This window comes from Drosophila arizonae, chromosome 6 (genome assembly GCF_054131065.1).
Source record: "Drosophila arizonae isolate 15081-1271.41 chromosome 6, UAZ_ARI_1.0, whole genome shotgun sequence".
NCBI lineage: Eukaryota > Metazoa > Arthropoda > Insecta > Diptera > Drosophilidae > Drosophila > Drosophila arizonae.
The window spans coordinates 224,476-248,808 of NC_142926.1; the positions used below are offsets into that span (position 1 = coordinate 224,476).

At 35.7% G+C, this 24,333-nt stretch overlaps 1 protein-coding gene and 1 long non-coding RNA gene across 30 annotated transcripts in view; one reads left to right on the forward strand and one right to left on the reverse strand.

The window, feature by feature from the left end:
* The window catches only part of bt (projectin protein bent), a 69,750-nt gene that overhangs the window by 23,186 nt on the left and 22,231 nt on the right, over positions 1 to 24,333 (forward strand). For 21 of the 27 annotated variants that reach the window (XM_089472460.1, XM_089472466.1, XM_089472471.1 and 18 more), the window contains 14 exons: positions 166 to 339; positions 1,182 to 1,217; positions 2,323 to 2,355; positions 4,558 to 4,705; positions 5,270 to 5,643; positions 7,273 to 7,398; positions 7,604 to 8,303; positions 8,386 to 8,739; positions 15,803 to 17,515; positions 18,283 to 19,182; positions 19,331 to 20,094; positions 20,201 to 20,336; positions 20,617 to 21,507; positions 21,573 to 24,239. In XM_089472460.1, the coding sequence (XP_089328586.1) occupies positions 166 to 339; positions 1,182 to 1,217; positions 2,323 to 2,355; positions 4,558 to 4,705; positions 5,270 to 5,643; positions 7,273 to 7,398; positions 7,604 to 8,303; positions 8,386 to 8,739; positions 15,803 to 17,515; positions 18,283 to 19,182; positions 19,331 to 20,094; positions 20,201 to 20,336; positions 20,617 to 21,507; positions 21,573 to 24,239 (9,016 nt within the window). Of the gene's footprint in view, positions 1 to 165; positions 340 to 1,181; positions 1,218 to 2,322; positions 2,356 to 4,557; positions 4,706 to 5,269; positions 5,644 to 6,214; positions 6,293 to 7,272; positions 7,399 to 7,603; positions 8,304 to 8,385; positions 8,740 to 15,802; positions 17,516 to 18,282; positions 19,183 to 19,330; positions 20,095 to 20,200; positions 20,337 to 20,616; positions 21,508 to 21,572; positions 24,240 to 24,333 lie in introns of all 27 variants that reach the window. The other 6 variants (XM_089472464.1, XM_089472486.1, XM_089472467.1 and 3 more) reach the window with 4 other exon arrangements.
* On the reverse strand, positions 7,568 to 15,807 carry LOC149268293 (uncharacterized). 3 transcript variants are annotated; one of them, XR_016270744.1, is made up of 6 exons: positions 14,699 to 15,807; positions 11,807 to 14,612; positions 9,878 to 10,023; positions 9,672 to 9,818; positions 9,029 to 9,604; positions 7,568 to 8,763 (listed from the first exon to the last, which is right to left on the reverse strand). It is a non-coding gene; the product is annotated as an uncharacterized LOC149268293 (long non-coding RNA). The 3 variants fall into 3 exon arrangements; XR_016270745.1 differs by lacking the exon at positions 7,568 to 8,763 and having other exon boundaries at positions 9,245 to 9,604; positions 11,807 to 13,955; positions 14,083 to 14,612; XR_016270743.1 differs by lacking the exon at positions 7,568 to 8,763 and having other exon boundaries at positions 9,245 to 9,604; positions 9,878 to 11,624; positions 11,711 to 14,612.

Genomic DNA, 24,333 nt, shown 5'->3' on the forward strand with positions numbered 1-24,333 from the left:
CTCTTCCCATCTCCACTTAGCAAATATATATATGACAAAAATACAAGACTTGCAATCATAATGCTGCATCCTAATGGATGCAGATTTATCGAATATGCCCAACGGAAAGCCCAAGACAGTCCAAGACCAAAAATCTTTTATTTAATAATACATTTTTGTATTTAGGACGACAAGCCGAAGGTACCAAAAATGCAGCCTCCAGCACCTGGTGAGCCACCAAAGATAGAGGTGATACGGGAGAAACGCCCGTCCCTAGCACCGGAGCCTCCAAGTCGACGCGGCTCACTAGTTCCCCCAGCCGATACAGGTCGTCGACCATCGCTTATCATTAATGACGAGGTAATTAATTATTAAAACTAATTAAAAGCTACGAAAAGCAAAAAATAAAGTTTCCAAAAGCAATGATCTAATAATGTACAATTGTTTAAATATCAATATATTTGAGCAATTTACAATATGATTGTAGTTTGATGACGCCAATTTAAATCAGACAAGCAATATCGCATTGAAATAGTGTAGTATTTAAATGCTGAGCTCTAAATTTACAAAATATCGCTTCTCTTATATTTTCTTTACAATCTCTCAAGCTATCGAATCATTTTACCTTGCTTTATTTAGAATTCCTATTTTAACATATTATTAGAAAAAAATATGTTTATATAAATTGCAGTGTAATTTTTTAACTATTTATACAGATAGAAATTACTGCTAGATTGAACGTTTTTTATTCCATCTGTATGAGAAATGTATTGTAAACAATTTGGTTGATGATACTACAGTATTTTATTGTCCCTAACTGATTAATGTGTAATACATAATTTTTTACGTGTCAGTGTAAATAATACATATTTGTAATCCCACATATATATTTCCTGTGCCCTCTTCTTTATGTACGATATATGATTATATCCACTTAACAACAACAACAACACCACAACAATATATAAACAAATACTTTTTTCTACGAAAAAAACCGAATCCCATTGGTGTCCATTTGATTGTGCCCGCATCTGAACGCAACGTCACCGAACAACATGAAACAAATACTCAAATGTCATCTTCACCGCCCTCAACCAACCCACAACCACAACCACAATCACACACGCACACCCACACCTACATGCACATATATGTCTATGTATATGTATATGCCACTCAACAAATACAAACAAATATCGCAGAAGAAACTCCGCCCCGGCGAAGTAATGGATACACGGGTAAGACATTCCAAATATGCTCAAATTGTACACAATATTACTATATGCTTTTGAGATAAATGCATATGGTTTTATGCATAAATATTTATATTTTATTATTTTTTAAATTTTTTTGTCAAAAACTTTTAACGATGTAGCCAGGGGTGTTAGATTGATCTTTAAAGATTACTTAAAGAGTACTCATATTTTAAAAAGTATTTCATATTATAAATATTTATTAAAAACTTTTTGAACTAATCTCCTAATTCTATAAAATGATTTCAAAGCTGCAGCTGCACCTGAACTTTATTACGAACGAATTAAAATCATTTTAATAATTAAAAAAATCATTTTAATGATTTTTAGTCGTTGTATGTGCATGGTACACACTAAGTATATACGTGAATGGCCTTCTCCTTGTCTATTTTCGAGTGCTAATAATAGTACGCTCGTGAGATTGTAAAGATCAAATACATATAAATATTTCTTTCGCATATGCGACATTTTTTTAGAAAATTGAATGCACATAATATTTGGTTGAAGCTGCACATGTTTTCAGATGAGATGACGTCAAACGGAGTATATAAATTTATTTGGCACTGTGAAAAAGAAATATATGCATGTATATTCATGAATACCTATCTATATATATGTAAAACGATTAGATCGAAGTGAACGGCTGCAATGAATTTACATAATATGCACTTAGGAAAATATCGTATCATGGTCGCTGGCGTCAAGATGCTAAAAATTTAACTCTTGCTGAATGAAACATCAGTCAGTTTTGTCTGTCTCGAGTGAAAACATGAATACACATATAATCGGGTGCAGCATCTTCGCGTAATATTCGAGTTTCTTAATTCTAGGATATAGTAAGGTCGGAAAAGAGAATGTACACATTATCTGCGTATATGGAATTATTCTTACAGCGATCTTCAAGCGGAAATTTCGCAATTGACTAAACCTCAACCTCAATTCCCAATACATTTTTTCACACACATTGTATATTATGTTACGCAAAATAGGCAGATCAGAATAAAGTGCGATCACGAAATAAGTTAACTAATAATATGAAATGCAATTGAATGTCCAGCCTTTTTAATTTGATTTAAACCCAATATTACAGTTGTTGAGGCCAGGCGAGGTTGGTGAAGGACAGGTGAGAGTTAGTTGTGTTTGTCGATTCATTCGTAGTGTTTGGTTACATTTAACTTAACAAAAAATTTTTTCTGAGATACTCGAAAAATCTCAATTTCTTAGAAACTGCACCGCAATTGAAAACATTTTACTACATCACTTGCATATGAGTTGCAAACTCGATCTCGAAAATTTGTTTATCACAAAAAACAAATTACAAATAGTAATACTCTTATATATTATATCAAATCATGCAAATATTATGAAACGAATGACAAAAGCAAACATCAATAAAACCCCTAACATAACCCATGAAAAAAAAAAAAAAAAAAAAAAAAAAAAAAACGAATTAAAGTATAAGTTTAAACATTTTCTCCACTCTAAAAATGTAATCAGGAAATATGAATAATTAAACTCTATATTCTTATCCTTATTACATGTTGTTTGCTAATCCCCTACCGAACTAAGTAAATCTTTATAACTCTAAACAACTATATAAAAAAAAAATATATAAAAAATATTATATATACATTCATTAATTTTTCACGATTCCTTTTAGAGCAAGATATGCACTTCATGAATATTTGTTTTAATCAATTATAAATTCTACTTATTTAAGAACATTCTGCGAAAATATTTTCATTTTACCAAAAGTAAATTAGAACTAAAGAAGTTTAGGTTGCTGCATGATTTTGAGGCATAATAAAAATATCGAAAAATAATTTAATTAATAAATCAAAATAAATAGCCAAACATCTCCATATAACATTTGTCACATTGTTTGCCTTTATTTTCAATTAATCTTTGTATTTCGATATTTGCATATAATTTTCTTCTTATTTTACAAGTAATAAAAAAGTTGCTACATATCAATTCGACTCATGGATATTAATGAGCTTCTCGTCAAGAAACATGAAAATGCTATTAAAATGATTTTACAGTTGTTAAAATTTATATCTGCCCCTCACTCAATGCATGTAATATATATGGGTATACTTATTAATTACAATCGGGCATTTAAATATATCCTTTTTCTGATTTCGATAGCAAAAACAACAGCGACCCGGCGAAATGGGCGATGCAAAACAGGTCTTTAATTGCGATCCAATGATCACATATTTATTTTCATTTATTTTACGCTTGAGTTATTTTTGTTGTTGACTGATTTGAAAAAAGAGAATTTTTTAAAACTACGCAGTCGGATATATCCGACTATGTAATACTCGTTCACAGCCAGCCTGAATTTGATTATGAATTTGGATAATCACGAGATTTATATACTTGTTTTAAAGATACGTCTCAGTGTTCCTGCTAAGATTTCAATTCGCCACACTGGGAAAAAATCAATTCGGAATCTGAACATAAAATGAACAGCAATTTTTGAACAAGTATTAATTAGTATTTATTTGTAATATGAAAAGCGTACATAACACTTAAGACACATATTTGTAAATATTAAAGCAACAGTTACCTAAATGATATATAGCTATATATTCTATATCATATTATATTACATGCATTTTTATAGTTCTGTATAGTGTACATATTTCAATTTCGTGACGAATGACGCGAAGTTCAACCTTTCAAATGTAAATAATACAGACAAAAAAGATTCCATTTTCGAGAATCTGCCTTTAAAAAGCAAATAAATAAAAAAATGAGTGGAATAAGAATAAAGAAGTAAACTTAGTTACCTACAGTTATGTAGATGCAACCCAAAAGAATTGTAATTAAAAACCATAATTGATAAAAATATATATATCAGTAATTAACGAAGTATATTCACAGTTCTACTAACTTTCATTTATATTCACCATTAATATTTATTGTATTTGTAGTTGTTTTTAGTTTCCCCATATTCATCTTATCACAGCCATTTTAATGTGTCTCTTATATAGTATTTATTATTTAATGATCCGCCATACTATTTAATATGATGTTTATGTTTAGTTCAGTAGTTGGCATCATTTAAAATCTTTTATCCTTTTCCTAAGTATGAGTTTTGAAAATTTGACTTTGTATATAATCTGTATTTTAGACGAGTGCATAACACACAATGTTTACGACTTGAATCTGCAAATGTACTTACAAAAAACAGATCATGTGGATAACAAAAGCAGTATGTGTTAACTATGTATATTTTTCTCTGTTTATATTTTTTGTCGTATTTTGTCAACCTACTTGTTGATCGCCCCCATAACCATCGTATAATTTACCATAAAAGCGGAGGCGTCCCTCAATTGATGTGCGTAGACCTAGTGTACAGGACTTGGAAGATCTTATTAATAAGCCATCTACTCCATTGCGCGATGTTGGCGATGGTGGGCCACCATCCATTACAGATGTTCAGGAGTCCTACTCAGTGGTTGAAGGTATGTGTACCCAATCAAACAAACAACTGTATGTATACTTCAGACCAAAAAAAAGATTATTGAATTATTTGAAGGCATGGTACGTATATGATAAACATATGATATAACACTTTTACGTGTATATACCTGTATCTTTAAGTGTAGCTTTATCTATCTTCAAAGCTTCAAAAAAATAATTTGGTTTCAAATTCTGAGTAAAATATTATTTAAATTCTATATCTGGTTCAATTGATTCGAAGTGCACCAATAAGAGCTGCAGGCACTATAGTTTATGTACAGCTTTGTGTAATGAAATTCTCATTATGATAATGAAATAATTTATTTCAATTAGTACACAGGTTGTGAAACAGCGTTTCTGTCCATGGTACAGCATATCCCCAAGAATACTTCTGACTTGAGAAGTTTTATTTAATATTATGAAGTTGGGTCATGTGTGTACGTACTTCTGTGTTCTAAATACCAATATGTGTTGACGGCCTACCGTACAGATACCATAAATCATGTAAACATTAATTATGTAAATCTACTTCTTTTGTTTTGTGTACCTTTTACCCATATTTGTAGACTCGACGGCCTACCTTACAGTTACCATTGAGGGCAACCCTGCACCGACTTTCAAATTCTACAAAGGAGTCAGTGAGATTCTTGAAGGTGGTCGTTACAAGTTCCTCACAGATGGACAATCAAATTCAATCACATTGTGCATGCGAAAGTGCAAGCCCAATGATGAAGGCAAATATAAGGTTGTTGTATCGAATATACACGGCGAGGACTCGGCCGAAATGCAGCTATATGTTTCCGATTCCAGCGGCATGGATTTCCGTGCTATGTTAAAAAAACGTCGTTATCAAAAATGGGACAAAGAAGAACAAGACCCCAATTGGGGCGATCTTAAAGAAACTGAAAAACCATTGCCGGCTTTAAAGAAAGTCGAAAGGGTAAGAAGCAGATTGTTTCCGGCTTACTATCATTTGCTTAAATACTTACTGATCGAGCTCTCTATACAATGATAGTAAACTAAAAAAATAAAAAATGAGCTGAGCAGTAAAATCTAATGATTGGCTGTTATCTGCTTTAACTTTAGACCGACCATCTTGCCAGCTCACGAATCTTTCTTTCCCTTATATATGGAAATTAGAAATCTCATTTATATTTCTATATCGCAACAATGTTATTTATGTTATTAGGTTATTTATGAACATCTGTCAGTTTAAAAAATTCAGAAGCTTCACTTTCTGAAAAGAGATCACTTTATTACCGCAGCTAACACATCAAGAACAAAAACAAAGAAAAAATGTAGTTTAACTCAAATGGAGAAATATGTATATGCAATTATAATACATTTTTCCACTTTATATGTTTCTCCAAATGATTCAAAGTTTAAATTTAGCAGTGGTAAAATATGTGTGCGAAAACTACTGAAGCCATAAGAATAAATTTGTTTGTTCCATATCTGATCTTTCCACTATAAATAAACATGTGTGTATATGTATGTGTAATGCAATACAGGCGCCAACATCACGTAGACCATCCCTAGCTGAGCTGATCCCCGATTGGCCGACGTTGCATCCGTTTCGCCGTGAGGAGGTGTGCTTTCTAATTTTGAGATATTTACTTATAATACTTATAACAAAAATACATTAATATATATTTTAATGTACTATACAATTTTACAGTACAAGGAAACTCTTGTTTTTTTGACGATCTTGGATTGATGTAATTTTTTCATTTTTCTTTCAATCAAAGTGAACAAGCTCAGATCAGTTAAGTTTCAATAATTCCGAATTTAACAGAATTGGTATCTTAAAAATCTAACTTCTCCCGCGTAGAGAATTTAACAGGGAATTTGAATTTTGTTACTACCTCTGGCATTGCAATTTGATACCTAAATACAATATTTGTCTAGTCTTAAAAAAACACATACACATACATCATTTTTATCATATCTAATTCTATATAGTTATCTATATAGTTCAGAGTACGATATACGACAATATGCTTATGGATTGTTTTTTGTCCAATATAAATCGACTGTGTTGCATAATAAATAAATAACGCCTAATATAAAAAAGTATATAATAACGGTGATTATGGTTATAGGCCTACAATAGGAATACAACTTGTTATATATATATATATATATATATATAAAACATATATATATATATATATATATATATATATATATATATGTACTTATTCGATGCTTTGCATATAAACTATATCAAACGAGATATTGTTTTTTGGGATCTTTGCTTTACTATTTTTTTTACTATTTTATTTAAATATTTTGTGTAATATTTTATTTTGCATTAATCATTATACCTACCTTCTTTACTATAATAATAGTACACATATTGATGTGACAAAAATTCAGCTAGAGCTTGGCTAATTTAAATGTCAACATATTTGTACTATTATTATTTATTTAAAAGTTTAATTTGCAACGAAGTAATCGTATATCAAATTTATTGTCGTTTGACATCTTTACCCATTTTTGACAACGCAAAAAAAAAAAAAAAAAAAAAAAAAAACACATTTCAACAACAACATCGTGGTTCCAACAGAAGGTAGAATCATTCCTTAGCCCATTGATCGACCAGTTCGCCAAAGAAGGCAAGGATAAAAAGGTTGTATTTGAAGCCAGATTCAGCAAACCTAACTGCAAGCCCAAATGGCTATTCCGTAAGGATGTAAGTATGAACTCTTTATCTATTGATAATTTTTAAATTATAATAGTAAACATACAATTTTTTTATACCAATTATAATTTAATTAAAACAACAACTAATTTTTGCGGGTTATTTGGAAATATACCTTGCAATTTGTTGACTAAAACGTGAATAAATAATATTATGTCGGTTTAAAGGTTAATATAATATTTTAATCCCTTGATAGGAGGTGTTTACAGGCAGTAAATTCAAATTCAAGCAGGAAAATGATACATATCAGTTGATCATAGCCGCACCCAAGGTAGAAGATACCGGAAAATACACAATTGAGATTGGAGGTGTGTCCAGTACAGCATTTCTCAATGTTGAGGAGGCAGATCCAACATATACATTTACAAAACCTCTGAAAAAGAAAATTGAAGGATTTACTGAACATGAAACGACTCTGGAATGTGCTGTTAGCAGTAGCATGGCGAATGTTCACTGGTTTAAGGACAATAAGAAGATTGAATCTGATGATCCACGTTTCTTGATCTCCAAAGATATTAATGGCAATCTGAAGTTGATTATCAAAGATTCCTTATTGGAAGACAGCGGTCAATATAGATGTCAATTAGACAAGCAGCCAGATAAAACTGAAACTACATTAAAGATAGTCGAGTATCCATATAAATTCGTTAAAGTTCTCAAATCGCAGCAATGTATTGAAAAGGACACAATCACTTTAGCCTGCGAAATCGATGATGCACAAGGTGAAGTGCAGTGGTTCCGCAACAACGAGGAAATCAAGCCAGATAAGCGAATTCAAATCCTCAAGGATGGTCGCAAACGAAAACTGGTTATCAAGGATTGTAAGGTAACTGATGCCGGTCAGTTCAAGTGTACAACTAATGCTGATAAGACTGAGGCAGAGATAATCATTAATTGTAAGTAAGAGCTTTGTAAATCCTATTATTATACAATCATACCTGTCTGTTCGAGAAACAAGTCTAACGAACTCCATTTTAGATCAAAACCGATTCAATAAGAAACTCAAAGACACCGATGCCGTTGAACGAGAGAAACTAGTGCTGGATGTTGAGCTACAAGATCAGACTGCTCCATGCGACTGGAAGTTCAATGGCGAGCCAATAGTTCCAAATGAGCGCATTGAAGTTAAAAACTTAGGCGGAGGCAAGCACCAGCTAGTTTTCAATAATCTAGAGCTATCCGATGCTGGCGAAATTACCTGTGAGTCCGGTCAACTCAACTCAACGTGTAAACTATCTGTGCGACAGGGTGAGAGCCGCCCCAATATTGACTGTCCGGATAAGTTTGCTGGACCAATAAGTGCGCCTGTTATTGTTGAGGTACCATTCAAAGGTAAATGAAATTATATCAATGAAGCTAATACCAACAAAAATTGATAAGAAAGACGAAATATGTTAAATATTTTGTTGCAAAGTTTAAGTTTAAGTTTTAATTTCCGCATTAATTGCTTAAATGCAAAAGTTAATTGTTTCAATGATTGGTCGAGCTATGGGTAGTGTAGACGGGAAAAATTTAGATATTGAAAGGAGCGTAATTCCCAAAGCGCAGAAGTACAAGCCGTAACAAAATGATGACACTACTCCCATTCTTCGTAATTGCTAATATTATCTAATTTTAATACCATTACTAATGCTTGTATACATTAAAGGGCTATCTATTTTTATACCCTGAACTAGAGGTGGGCACGGGCCGGGTTTTTATCGGATACCCGTGGGCACTCGCGGTTACCCGTGGGTAGGGACACGATATCGAATGCAAAGTATCGATCATGTACTCATAAGAAGCATCAAAAGAAAAGCATCGTACTTATAAAAATATCAAATCAAAAGCATCGATGTTGCAAGGTATTGGGTATTTATATTTGGATGAAATGTTTATTGAATCTAGGATATATTTCATGTTTTTTTAAATTAAAAAGTAAAAGTTACAAGTAAATTTTCAATTATTACATAGTACAATGAAGTTATGTTAAGTTATATATTCCTCCCCTACACAATCGCCTAAAAAAAGAAGTTTGTCAAGCCTTTTGGGTGACAGTCGGCTGCGAGTTTTGGTTATGGTACTTCCAGCTTTGGAGAAAAGGCGCTTAGAGGGCACGGACGTTGCGGGAATTCCCAAGTCAGTTTCATGACTTGATGAACTTATTAGATCAAGATCTCTTGTAAAAGTTGATTGTTTTTTTCCAGTTTCTTTTGCACTAAAATACATGGAGCATAACATCATTTTATAAATTTAAATATATAATTTTGACAATATTTACTTACCTCACTTCGGGGTGACTCTTTATATGCTTTTGCATGTTTGAGGTGTTTCCTGATGATTTAAGAGTTTTGAAGCAAATTTTGCACTTCACCTCGTCGTTGCGTATTCTGGTGAAATACTGCCAAACACTGCTGCGGCTTGGTGGCATTCTTTTAAAGACATATACATATTTCAATAAACAGCATAGAGTAATTGCTTTATTACTTACTTTAACTATAAATCTAATTGACTTCGATAATAGTTCACTGTTTTAACTTTTTTTTTAATGATTCAACTAGCGGAGTCTCAAATTACGCGCAAATCGGCTGGCGAGCTTCACTTGATCCCGCGTATTTTTCTTTACTCGATATGACTCTAGAAATACTTGATAAGTAAAAATATCGAAACCAAAACATCGAGTAAAAAGTATCGGTATCATCGCCCCAATGTATCCGATACCGAAAATATCGATACTTCTTTCGTGTCCCTACCCGTGGGTATGGGCTGAAAAATCGAGTTTCGGGTGTGGTGCGGGCGGGTGCGGGTTACGCCGCTCAACCCGTTTAACCCGAAACATTTTGGAGACCGTCAAAAGCATGATGGTTGAAATTTATAAAATTCAAAATGATTCAATTGAGGACACGAGAATTGAAAATTCTCCGACAAATTTGAATCTTGAATTTCTAGAGCTTTTGGACAAAAATCAACCAAAAAAACCATTATACCCTGATTTCCCATTTTCAATGGGTTCCGGGTATAACAAGCAAGAAAGCTTTAGTCGCATAAACACGCATGGGCTGCAGTGTGCGCTTACTATGAGAACTTAATTGTTTAATAACTGAACCCATTTTCAATGGGAAATCAGGGTATAATGGTTTTGTTGAAATGTATGTAACAGGCAGAAGGAGGCGTGGCAGACCCCATGAAGTATATATATTCTTGATCAGGGCGACGAGCTGAGTCGATTTGGCCCTGTACATCTGTCCGTCTGTCCGTATGTCTGAACGCGTCGATTTCAGAAGATATAAGAGCTGGAGACTTAAAATTGTTTTAAAATGTCCGTATATTCAGCGCGGATATCGAGTTTATCACTAAAAATCAATAACTCATCCTATTATTTTTATCGATAAAAAACATTATCGAAATCAGTTCATCTTTAAAGTTAGAGTCTCCAAATTTTAAACGTATACTTATGTGTGTGTGATTGTGCTGTTTCTTGTGTAAGCAGAAATTAAGCGAATAATTATTGAAACTCCAGCGGTTCAGGGGATATCGTAGTCGAGCAGTCTCGACCAGAACTTTCTTACTTCTTATCGTTAAAAAGCATTTGTATAAATTTACTAGCTGGCCCGGCAAACGTTGCATTGCCCTTCTATATTATTTCTAGGTAAAAAATTGTTGAAAGCTATGATGTTCAGGTTAACACTAATTTATTAAATGTCGGATTATATCCGTCTCCAATAATTTCCGCCCCAAATAAGTCATTTGGAAACAGGCATTGTATTTTTGAGTGTTCGCTAGAAAATGTCGTGATTCTAGTGTTTCGCCATAAAGCAGGGAGCGCAATGGCTCTGGTGGCGGGACCACTAATGGCAATGTCACTTTACCACTAAGGCAGCACAAACCGTGCGTTTCACCAGCAAACTTCAATGCGCCACAATGCTGGCAAACAACGTCCATTGGACCAATGCAAACTAAACGATTCAAGCTATAGTCAACGGTGCAATCATATCGAAACGCTTCTCGATTCAAATCAATCCTTGAACCATTTCTTATTACCATTTCACAGACTGCCTCTCTTTGAGAAGCACGAATTAAGGCCCTTCTTTGCTGGGTACTAACGCGGCGCCCTTCCCGGGCGATTTCTCGCTCTTCGTCAGATGATTGACTCGCGACATTCCGTTGCCTAATTGCATTATGGGTCCGCCGGGAAAGATTAGATCTTCTAGGACGCGGCATTTTTATTAATAGTAATACTGCCCTCGCACAAAACCATATAAAACAATCGAGAAATATAAATATAAATAATTTACACAAATTTATGTTTGAGACAAACAAATACCTGAACTTTCAAGATATTTAGCTTTTGTACGCACGCGCACAATTATTATTTATAAAGTTTAAAAGGCAAAAAATATAAAAAGCAAAAAATACATACACTTTTTAATAATAAACTTTTTTTTTTTTTTTAATTTCGAATTTTGAATTTTTTATTTATTTTTGATTGTTAGGTTTTAATCTTTTGATTTTTTTTAAATTTTTGATTTGAAATATTTATAAAGTTTAAAAGTCCAAAAATATAAAAAGCCAAAAATAGACTTTTTAATAATTACCTTTTTTTTTGGAATTTGGAATTTTGAATTTTTTATTTATTTTTTGAACAGTCAGGTTTTAATCTTTTGATTTTTTGCAAATTTTTGCAGATTTTTGATTAGAAATATTTTTTTTTTTTTTTTGATTTGGAAAAAATTTTTTTTTGTTGAATAGTTTTTTTTATACCCTGAACCCATTGAAAATGGGAAATCAGGGTATAATGGTTTTGTTAAAAGTATGTAACAGGCAGAAGGAGGCGTGGCAGACCCCACAAAGTATATATATTCTTGATCAGGGCGACGAGCTGAGTCGATTTGGCCCTGTCCGTCTGTCTGTCCGTCCGTCCGTCCGTCCGTCCGTCCGTCCGTCCGTATGTATGAACGCGTCGATTTCAGAAGATATAAGAGCTAGAGACTTCAAATTTTTTTTAAAATGTCCGTAATTACAGCGCGCATATCAAGTTTATCATTAAAAATCGCTAACTCATCCCGATCTTTTTTTATCGATAAAAAACCTTATCGAAAACCAGTTATAAAATTATATCTTCTACACCCTTATTGCTAGAGTCTCCAAATTTTTAATGTATGCTTATATGCAATTTATACAATTTCGGTTTTTGTTAAAATTTACCCCCCACCCTTAAATTCACCCCCTCACCCTCACTTTTGTAAAAAGCGTATTTCAAATACTAGAGACTTGGGCTTTGGAATATACACACATATTCACCATATGATTACGCTCTAAAAGTTTCATTAAGATCGTATGTCTACAAAAGAAATTATTTAACAAATAAATTCTCATAATATTGCCCACACTGCTGCGCAGCCTAAGCGCAGTCGCGGCTTACTGCGCAGTTAGCAGAGCGCAGGCTTATGCGTGCGTGTGGATGCATGTGTATGTATGTGTGCATAAAAGAAGTGCAGAATGATTAGAATATCAGCTTGGAGGGTTCAGGGTATCTCCTAGTCGAGCAGTCTCGACTGGAGCTTTCTTACTTGTTTTTTTTTTTTTTTTTTTTTTTTTTTTTTTGTTGAATATTCAGGTCTGCTTGAGGCTGTGCCGTAGACTGACTGACTACATTTGTTTATTTACTTCTATACAGGACCGAAACTGTCACTGTTGTCAAGGCTACTGAGTATAAATGGAAATTTGAATCTTTAGGGAAAAAACCGCGTTTTTCAAGTATTCGTCAAATTTTTTCAGTATTTTAAAGATCTACTGACCTACTCGTGGCGGAGACAAATCCAACAAATCAAAAACCATTAAAATTGGTCCATCACATATCACAAATAAGTGTTGGAGCACTTTTACACAACTCTCTTTTATATATATAGACTAGCTGGCCCGGCAAACGTTGCATTGCCCTCTATATTATTTCTAGGTAAAAAATTGTTGAAAGCTATGTTGTTCAGGCTGGGATACACTGATAAATTTATTAATCGGATTTTCATTCAAGCACCTTGTTGTAAACGACATTCTTCGTTTTTTGGTCGGGTGCAAGAACAAATAATGCGGATCGTTTGCCAACACGTGAGCATACCACGTACAATTGACCATGAGAAAAACACGCATTTTCTAGATTGAGGCCACAAATAGTCAAAGATTGGCCCTGTGACTTGTTGATCGTCATGGCGAAGGCAAGACGAAGCGGGAATTGAATTCGTTTAAATTCAAAGGGCATATCTGTTGAGCTCATCGGAATCCTAGGAATAAGAACTTCCTCATCTTTAAATTTTCCTTTGAGTATCAACGCGTGAATCACATTGCTCATCAGTTTTCTTATCACCAAACGCGTTCCATTGCACAGTTTTGGTTGGTTTAAATTTCTAAGCATGCAAATCATGGAGAATTGCTCTTTTCATAGCTGTGTTCATTTCTTGACGCCGGTCAAGTTGTTCTTCCATATTGCCCATGAAGTATATTTGCAAGAATTTTTGCTGTACATCTTCAATAGGTTGCAATGATCCAATGCGATGGCAAATCTGGCCTTGAATCTTTAAATTCAAAGCCATAGTTATTATAGTTATATTTACAAACACTATTTACAGAAATCTAACAAACTACATTATTCAAAATTTTTTTTTGGCAGTCATAGAAAATAAAATTTTTAACGTAAATTACCTTAAATATCCGTCTCCAATATTTTCCGCCCCAAATTCTGTCATTTGGAAACAGGCATTGTATTTTTGAGTGTTCGCTAGAAAATGTCGTGATTCTAGTGTTTCGCCATAAAGCAGGGAACGCAATGGCTATGGTGACCGCTAATGGCAATGTCACTTTACCACTAAGGCAGCACAAACCGGGCGTTTCACCAGCAAACTTCAATGCGCCACAATGCTAGCAAACAACGTCCATTGGACCAATGCAAACTAAACGATTCAAGCTGTAATCAATGGTGCAATCATATCGAAACGCTGCTCGATTCAAATCAATCCTTGAACCATTTCTTATTGCCATTTCACGGGCTGCCTCTCTTTGAGAAGCACGAATTAAGGCCCTTCTTCCCTGGGTACTAACGCGGAGCCTTTCTCGGGCGATTTCTCGCTCTTCGTCAGATAATTGACTCGCGCTATTCCGTTGCCTAATTGCATTATGGGTCCGCCGGGAAAGATTAGATCTTTTAGGACGCGGCATTTTTATTAATAGTAATACTGCCCTCGCACAAAACCATATAAAACAATCGAGAAATATAAATATAAATAATTTACACAAATTTATGTTTGAGACAAACAAATACCTGAACTTTCGAGATATTTAGCTTTTGTAAAAGTCCAAAAATACAATTTTTAATAATTAACTTTTTTTTTTTTAATTTCGAATTTTGAATTTTGAATTTTTTATTTATTTTTGATTGTTAGGTTTTAATCTTTTGATTTTTTTTTTAATTTTTGCAGATTTTTGATTTGAAATATTTATAAAGTTTAAAAGTCCGAAAATATAAAAAGCCAAAAATACACTTTTTAATAATTACCTTTTTTTTTTTTTAATTTCGAATTTTTAATTTTTTATTTTTTTTTTTGAACAGTCAGGTTTTAATCTTTTGATTTTTTGCAGATTTTTGATTTGAAATATTTTTCCTTTTGATTTGAAATTTTTTTTTTTTTTTTTTTGAATAGTCAGGTCTGCTCGAGGTCAGGAGACCGTAGACTGACTGACTACATTTGTTTATTTACTTCTACACTATTGTCAAAACTGTCACTGTTACCAAGCCTACTGGGTATAAAAAAAATTTGAACATTTGGGGAAAAAACCGCGTTTTTCAAGTATTCGGCAAATTTTTTCAGTATTTTTAAGACCCTATACTAAACTCGTTGCGGAGACAAATCCAACAAATCAAAAACCATGAAAATTGGTTCAGCCCAAATCAAGTTATAAGCAGTCTTCACTTTTACACAACTTTCTTTTATATATATAGATTAAGTTTTCAATAGGATATGTAGATCATATGCTGAAAGTTTCATTGAATTCCGTTAAGTTAATCGACGTTAAAAAATAAGAAAATGTTTAGTCAATTAACACACGCACGTGCAGCAGCTACAACAGTTTTCCTATATGTACGTGTGCACACATTTATTCAAACTTATTCTAGCATATGCTTAGAATTACATCAGCAGTTAGTTTAGTTTAGATTTGATAGATGACGCTGCAACAGTGAATTTATTCAGCTTTGCCATTGTTATTAGTTTGGTTCAGTTTAATACATAGTCGAGCGCTTTCGACTAGAGTTTTCTTACTTGCTTAATATATGTATATTAAATTTAGTATAATATATGTTAATAACTGTCTAACTTCCACATGTAATTACTTTCTTTTCTAATATTATTCATATGCATATATCTAGTTAGCGGTACTAGGCAATCTCCAGTTGAGGCAAAACTAATAAAGGACGGAAAGCCTTTGCCTGTCAAAGATGTTGAGGTTGCGGTGACAGATGATAAGGTCACATTTAAGATTAAAAAGCCATCTAGGGATTTATCAGGACCATACCAAATAAAGATATCAAATGGACAAGGCGAAGATACTAAAGATATAAATATTATTTGTCAAGATGTTCCACAACCCCCACTCGATGTTGATATTACTGATATTTACCAAACATCATGTGTGGTTCATTATAAGCCACCAGCAGATGATGGTGGAAGTCCTATTTCAAAATATATTATTGAACGTCAAGACTTGAGTAAAAAACAAGGCTGGGAGCCTGTCGCTGAGGCTCTGCCCAGTGAACCATGTCACAAAGAGATCACTGACTTAGTGCCAAAGAAGCAGTACAGATTTCGTATACGTGCTGTGAACAAAATTGGTCCATCGGATCCAGCTACATTTAAGAACTCAATACTTGCAAAAGACCCATGGGATGAGCCTGGAAAACCTAAAGCCGTTGACCTTACTGACTGGGATAGGGATCACGCTGACCTTAAATGGGAAGCACCAGATAGTGATGGTGGCGATCCAATTACCTCTTATATAATTGAATATAAAGAAAAATTCTCTAATGATTGGGTATCCGGTAATGAAGTGCCGGGAGATGCTAGGGTCGGTACCGTTAATAATCTGAAGGAGGGCCAACAGTACGAATTCCGAGTCCGTGCTGTTAATCGGGCAGGTCCTGGCGAGCCTAGTGACAAGACAAAAGCCATTATAGCCAAATGTCGATTTGTTAAACCGTTTCTTGTTGGTGATGGTCTTAAAAATATAACTGTGAAAAAGGGACAGACTGTACGTTACGACATTAAATATGATGGCGAACCCGAGCCAGCGGCTAGTTGGCATAAGTCTAATGAGCCTCTCAAGATTGACAATCACCGGATTTGTCTTGAACAGCTCGAAAGGAATTCATCGATAACTATCAAAAAGTCTGTGCGTAAAGATACTGGAAAATATAAGTTAATATTGACCAACAGTTCAGGTACCATTGAATCTGAAGCCCAAGTTATTGTATTGGACCGTCCATTAGCACCAGGTGGGCCATTTGAACCAGAAGAGGTTCGGGCTCATCACATTAAAATGAAGTGGAAACGACCAGAAGATGATGGAGGCTGTGAAATCACGGGGTATGCCCTAGAGCGTATGGATGAAGAAACTGGCCGTTGGATACCAGCTGGAGAAGTTGGTCCAGGCGAGACGTCGTTTGACTTTAAGGGTCTGACTCCAAATAAAAAATATAAGTTCCGTGTCAAAGCTATCAACAAAGAGGGTGAATCTGAACCATTGGAAACAACTGATGCCATTGTCGCCAAAAATCCCTATGACCCACCAAGTTCACCTAGCCAACCCATTATTGATGATTATGATAACAAGAGCGTCTCGCTTAAATGGAAACGACCCCCATCGGATGGTGGACGTCCCATAACGCATTATGTAGTTGAAATGAAAGATAAATTCTCACCAACATGGACTGAAGTTGCCAAAACTGAAGATCCAACACCAGAATGCAAAGTGGACGGACTCAAGGAGAAAATGGTATATCAGTTCCGAGTGCGTGCAGTCAACAAGGCTGGCCCGTCTGAGCCGTCTCAACCCACAGACAATCATCTTTGCAAGCATAAGAATCGTAAGTTGTATGATTGATGGTTGTTTTCCTAGTATAATTAATATCTTAACCTCAACAAAACATATTTAATTAATTTTGATTTTGGCTTAACATACATTCAAAGCATATGTATACATATAAACATTGCACAAATAATTCATTCAGAATAGCTTACATATCAGTAACATATATGTGTCAATTTGAAGAAAATCATGAACGAAAATTGCAGTCGGGCACTACAGACTGTAGAATACTTATTTTCCGATTTCGCAGCTGGTATATAAAAAACTTAATCAAAAAATAAGTAAGAAGGCTACCCTGATTTCCCATTTTCAATGGGTTCAGGGTATACAAAATTGGACGAAAATATCTACTGCTATAAGATGCATGGCGGAGGATAACGGTATCTTGAAATGCATCGCATTACGTTTAAAACTATACACATATAGTTAGAAAATAGAGTTGGGAAATCGGAAAATGGAACTGATGACGCTTCGACCGAAAATTACTATTTTGCAGTCGGTAGTATATATACATATATTATCGACTATATATATTAAAAAAATGGACAGACGGAGGGATAATTACTAACATGAAATTTAAGCTAATAATTGAACAGCTAGTTCAAATAAATATTTTACAGCATATCGCATAAGACCCACTGCTACCGCTTTTATTATGTACGTATCTTCATATATTATAAAAGTACTTTTTACAAAACGATGTGGCATTAAGACTAACACTCTTTTGGACTTGATCAATTCTTTGTATTGCATATAATTATTTAGTCAAACCACAAATTGATAGATCAACATTCAAACGTGTCACAATCAAAAGTGGACGAACACACAAATGGTCGGTTGACATTACCGGTGAGCCGATACCCGAAGTACATTGGAGTTGGCGTGACGACGTTCCGCTAACAACTGGGGATCGCATAAGTATCGATAATATTGATTATCATACGGATTTTGTTATAACGAATGCCAAGCGTAAAGATAGCGGTTTTTACACATTGAAGGCAGAAAATCGTAATGGCGTTGATCGCGAAACTGTTGAATTGGTTGTCCTTGGTAGGCCAAGTTCTCCGAAAGGACCTCTGGCTGTCAGCGACGTTACAGCTACTGGATGTAAATTGCAGTGGAAAAAGCCTGAAGACGATGGCGGTGTGCCGATTAAGGAATATGTTGTTGAGAAAATGGATACAGCAACTGGCAAATGGGTTAGGGTTGGACGGTCCCCAGGCGAAAAAGAACCACCTAGTTTTGATGTTACAGGTTTGAATCCTGGCTCTGAGTATATGTTTCGGGTATCTGCTGTAAATGAGGAGGGTGAATCTGAGCCACTGACAACACTTGTTGGCGTTGTTGCCAAGGATCCATTTGATGAGCCCAACAAACCAGGTACTCCTGAAGTTACCGATTATGATAATCAGAGTGTCAGCTTAAAATGGACACCTCCCAATAGTGATGGTGGAGCTCCAATACAAAAATATATTATTGAAATGAAGGATAAGAATAGGCTGGAATGGGAAAAGGCCCTAGAGATTCCTGGTGATCAATTAGAGGCTACAGTTGCCGGTCTCCAAGAATACGGCGAGTATCAGTTCCGTGTCATTGCAGTCAATAAGGCAGGTCTTTCGCCACCATCAGATGCGAGCGTGCCACAAATCGTAAAGTATAAAAAATGTAAGTATCGAAATAAAAACCAATGATAAGATAACTAGTATTAATAACTAAGTATATTATGGAAAAATTCTACTGCATATCGTGACACACAAAAAGATTTTTTTTTTTTTTATTATTTACCACAAAACTATAAATTTTTATTAAACAGTGAAGCCTCGCATTGATAGAACAAATTTAAAGCCATTGCTTATTCGCGCTGGAAAGCCTATCAAATACGATGTGCATGTACGTGGCGAGCCTGTTCCTACAATAATATGGTATCAAAACGACAAGGAACTCAAGCCAGCAGACTTGCCAAGCAATTGCGACATTCAAAATATACCGCATAATACGAAAATTTCAATTATTGATACAGTGAGAAAGCATACGGGCACATATAAAATACGGGCCATCAATGAGCATGGGGAGGATGAAGCAACTGTTGAAGTTAATGTTTTAGCACCTCCGGGTAAACCAAAGGGACCACTAGATGTCAAAGATATTACTAAAGATAGTTGCAAATTAAAATGGCAAAAGCCAGAAGATGACGGTGGTAAGCCAATTACAGCCTACCAAGTAGAAAAGTTCGATAAGAAACAAGGTCGTTGGGTACCGGTCGGTCGTACCTCTGGCAATGATACTGAATTTGATGTCAAGGGCCTTCAGGAAGGTCATGAGTATCAGTTTCGGGTTAAAGCCATCAATGAGGAAGGTGAATCTGAACCTTTGGAGACCGATGGTAGCATATTAGCAAAGAATCCTTATGATGCTGCCAGTAAGCCAGGTACACCAAATATTGATGATTATAATGAACACATGGTTAAGCTAAAATGGGAGGTACCCAAAGACGATGGTGGTGCGCCAATCACTGGCTATGTTATTGAAAGGAAGGATAAATTTTCACCCATATGGGATGAAATTCTTACAACTAACGTAAGTACTTCTATTACGTACTAACCCCGTCATAACATGTGGGCTATAATAACAATATATATATACAATTCATTTCATAATTATATCTTTCAACCGCGGTATATAGTCCCCTACACCTGAGGCAACAGTCGACGGCCTTACCGAAGGAAATGTCTATCAATTTCGTGTTCGTGCTATCAATAAGGCCGGTCCTAGTGAGCCCAGCGATGCAACACAGCCTCATTTGGCGAAACCGAGAAATCGTAAGAATTTTTATTGTCAGTCATACCACTTTTTGCATAAAATCCAAAAAGAAAAAATGGGGACATACTTTTGCTTATTTTTTGGGAAAATGTGAATATAATCGCTTATTTGCTAATTTATATTATAGTTGTTTTTTATTTCATTTCTGGTACGTATATGCAATTGCTTGTTTTTATGTTGAGCCAAAATTGTTTTCACTACATTATATAATTTTCCCAAACTTATATATAATTTTGAGCGTCAAACAATCAATTTAAAATAATATTGAACACATTTTAGTTAAGCCATCCATAAATCGCGAGAAAATGAAGTCTGTTAAAGTACGAGCTGGTCAGACTGTTAAGTTTGATGTTGATGTTAAAGGTGAGCCAGCCCCCACTCTGACATGGTTCTGCAAGGAAAAGGAAGTAACACCCAGTGGACAGTTACGATTGGATAACGAGGATTACAACACGAAACTTATGTTAATGGATACATCACGGAAAGATACTGGATTTTATAAGCTTAAAGCTGAGAATATGAATGGTATTGACGAAGCTGAAGTCGAAGTCATTATATTGGATAAGCCAGGAAAACCCGAAGGACCCTTGGAAGTCTCGGATATACATAAAGAAGGCTGTAAGCTTAAGTGGAAAAAACCTAAAGACGATGGCGGAGTCCCCCTATCAGGCTATGCTGTTGAAAAAATGGATACAGCGACTGGGAAATGGGTACCTGTAGGAACTATTGATCCTGAAAAGTTAGAGCTCGATGTCAAAAACTTGGATCCTAATCATCGTTATCAGTTCAGAGTAAAGGCCATTAATGAAGAAGGTGACTCAGAGCCACTCGAAACTGATTCGGCTATTACTGCTAAGAATCCATTTGATATATCTTCACCACCTGGACTACCAGAACTTGAAGATTGGGATGAGCATCATGTAAAACTAAAATGGGAACCACCAATTCGGGATGGAGGTTCGCCCATTACAAATTATATAATTGAAGTCATGGACAAGGATTCGGGAGAGTTCGTTAAAGCAGTAGAAACAGAGGGTCCTATTTGCAAGGGAGTCATAAAAAAACTGGAAGAGGGCCAGCAGTACAAATTCCGCGTTCGTGCTATAAACAAAGCTGGTCCTTCGGAACCATCAGAACAAACTAATTGGCATACTGCCAAACCACGTTTCCGTAGGTTTTTTAAAAGTTTATATTTAACATTGTAATACTTATGTATTGATTTTTATTTGTTACAGTGAAGCCCCATATAGACAGAACAAACCTAAAGCCTGTTATTGTGAAAGCTGGTTTGTCTATCAGCTTAGATATTAATATAAGAGGTGAGCCAGCTCCGAAGGTGGAATGGCTGTTTAATGGATTACCTGTGGTTAGTGATGAAGAAGGTATTAACATTGACAACGTTGATTATAATACCAAATTCTTTGTTATGCGAGCCAAACGGCCACAAAGTGGCAAATATACCATTAAGGCAACAAATGAAGTGGGAGAAGATGTTGCTGAATTAGATGTGACTGTACTTGGCAAACCAGGTAAACCTAAGGGTCCGTTGCAAGTTAATGATATTACCAAACACAGCTGTAAGCTGAAGTGGGAAAAGCCTGAAGACGATGGTGGGGCTCCAATTGACTATTACGAAATAGAAAAACTGGATCCACATACTGGGCAATGGCTACCATGCGGCAAAAGTTCCGAGCCTGAAGCTAAGGTTATTGGCTTACACGAAGGCAAGCCCTATAAGTTCCGTGTACGCGCTGTCAATAAAGAGGGCGAGTCTGAAGATTTGGAAACAGAAAAGCCAATTATTGCGAAGAATCCCTATGATGAGCCAGATAAACCAGGTCGACCCGAGCCAACCAATTGGGACAAGGACTTTGTTGATTTAGCATGGGATCCTCCCAAAAACGATGGAGGTGCTCCTATTCAAAAATACATAATACAAATGCGTGATAAGTCAGGTCGCGCCTGGGTAGATGCGTCTACAGTTCCCGGTGACAAGACTAAGGGCACTGTGACCGCTGTTGAAGAAGGACATGAATATGAGTTCCGTGTGGTCGCTGTTAATAAAGCCGGCCCAAGTGATCCCAGCGATGTTTCCAAATCTGTTGTAGCGAAACCACGTTTTTTAAAACCTCACATTGATCGAAAGAATCTACAGAAGAAGATCATGCGCAGTGGCCAATTGTTACACATGGATGCCACTGTTAAGGCCGAACCTCCAGCAAAAATAACTTGGACCTACAATGGCACTGAAATAAAAAATAATGATAAAATTAAAATTGAAAACGAAGATTATAAAACTACATTTATCATGCCCAAAGTTAAACGTGCAGATAAAGGTATTTACATAGTTACAGCTAAAAATGATTCTGGAGTGGACTCAGTTGAGGTCGAGCTAGAGGTATTATGTAAACCAAGTAAGCCAAAAGGACCATTAGCCGTCTCCGATGTGACGGCTGAGAAGGTACATTTGAAATGGGAAAAGCCTGATGATGATGGCGGCGAGCCCATAGAGCATTACGTAGTTGAGCGTATGGATACGGAAACAGGCCGGTGGGTTCCTGTCCTAACGACTAAAATTCCGGAGGCTGATGTAACTGGCCTTACTGAAGGCAAAGAGTACTTATTCCGTGTTAAAGCTGTTAATACTGAAGGCGAATCTGAGCCACTAGTAACTGACATTCCAGTTACTGCCAAAAATCCATATGATGCTGCAGATACACCTGGTAAGCCACAAATAACGGATTGGTCGGCAAATCACGCAGATCTGAAATGGCGGGCACCAGATGACGATGGAGGTGCACCAGTTACAGGATATATTGTTGAAAAAAAAGACAACAACACTGGAAAATGGCAAAAAATTCTGGAAACAAATACACCCGATTGTAAAGTACGTGTTAATGATTTAATTGAAGGCACAAAATATCAATTTCGTGTTAAAGCAGTTAACAAAGCCGGTCATAGTAAGCCATCAGAACCATCTGACCAAATGACTGCTAAGGATAGATTTGCGGCACCCAAAATTGATAGAACAAATATTAAGGACATCATCATCAAAGCTGGCCAAAATATACGCTATGATATTAAAATTTCTGGCGAGCCACCACCATCCAAGACATGGTTCCATAACAAAGCTCGTATCGAAGATGATGACTACAATATTGATATGGAATCATATCGTACCAAGCTCGCCGTGCCGTTTGCAAAGCGATTACATACCGGCAAATACACTATTAAGGCCGAAAATGAAACTGGACATGATGAAGCCTCGTTTGAAGTGACCGTTCTCGATAAGCCAGCAGCACCAGAGGGTCCACTGCGTGTAACGGATGTTCACAAAGAAGGATGCAAGCTGAAATGGAATCCACCTTTAGACGACGGTGGCGTGCCAATAGAACACTACGTTGTTGAGAAACTAGATGTAGAATCTGGACGTTGGGTACCCTCCGGACGTTTCAAAGAACCATTCGCTGAATTGAATAATCTCGATCCCGGTCATGAATATAAGTTCAGAGTATTAGCTGTAAACACTGAAGGCGAATCGGAGCCATTAATTGGAGAGCAATCGATAATTGCAAAGAATCCTTTTGATGAGCCCGGCAAGCCAGGTACTCCGGAGCCAGTTGATTGGGACAAGGATCGTGTGGATTTGGTATGGCGGCCACCTCATAACGATGGTGGCTCGCCTATTATTGGCTATGTGGTTGAAAAACGTGAAAAAGGCACAGACAGATGGATTAAAGGAGTGGAAATATCTGTCCCATCGCTTGGAGAAGAGTTAAAGGCTTCTGTGCCAAATCTTGACGAAAACTGCGAATATGAGTTCAGAGTAAAGGCTGTTAATGCAGCGGGTTCTGGAGAACCATCTGACGCTAGCAGATCTGTCTTAACGAAACCAAGAAAATGTAAGTAGTCGAGTCTAATTGTCTATATTCGAATTGCTTCATAACTAAGAGAGTATATAATAGAACTCTGCATAAACTCTTATTGAATATTTTA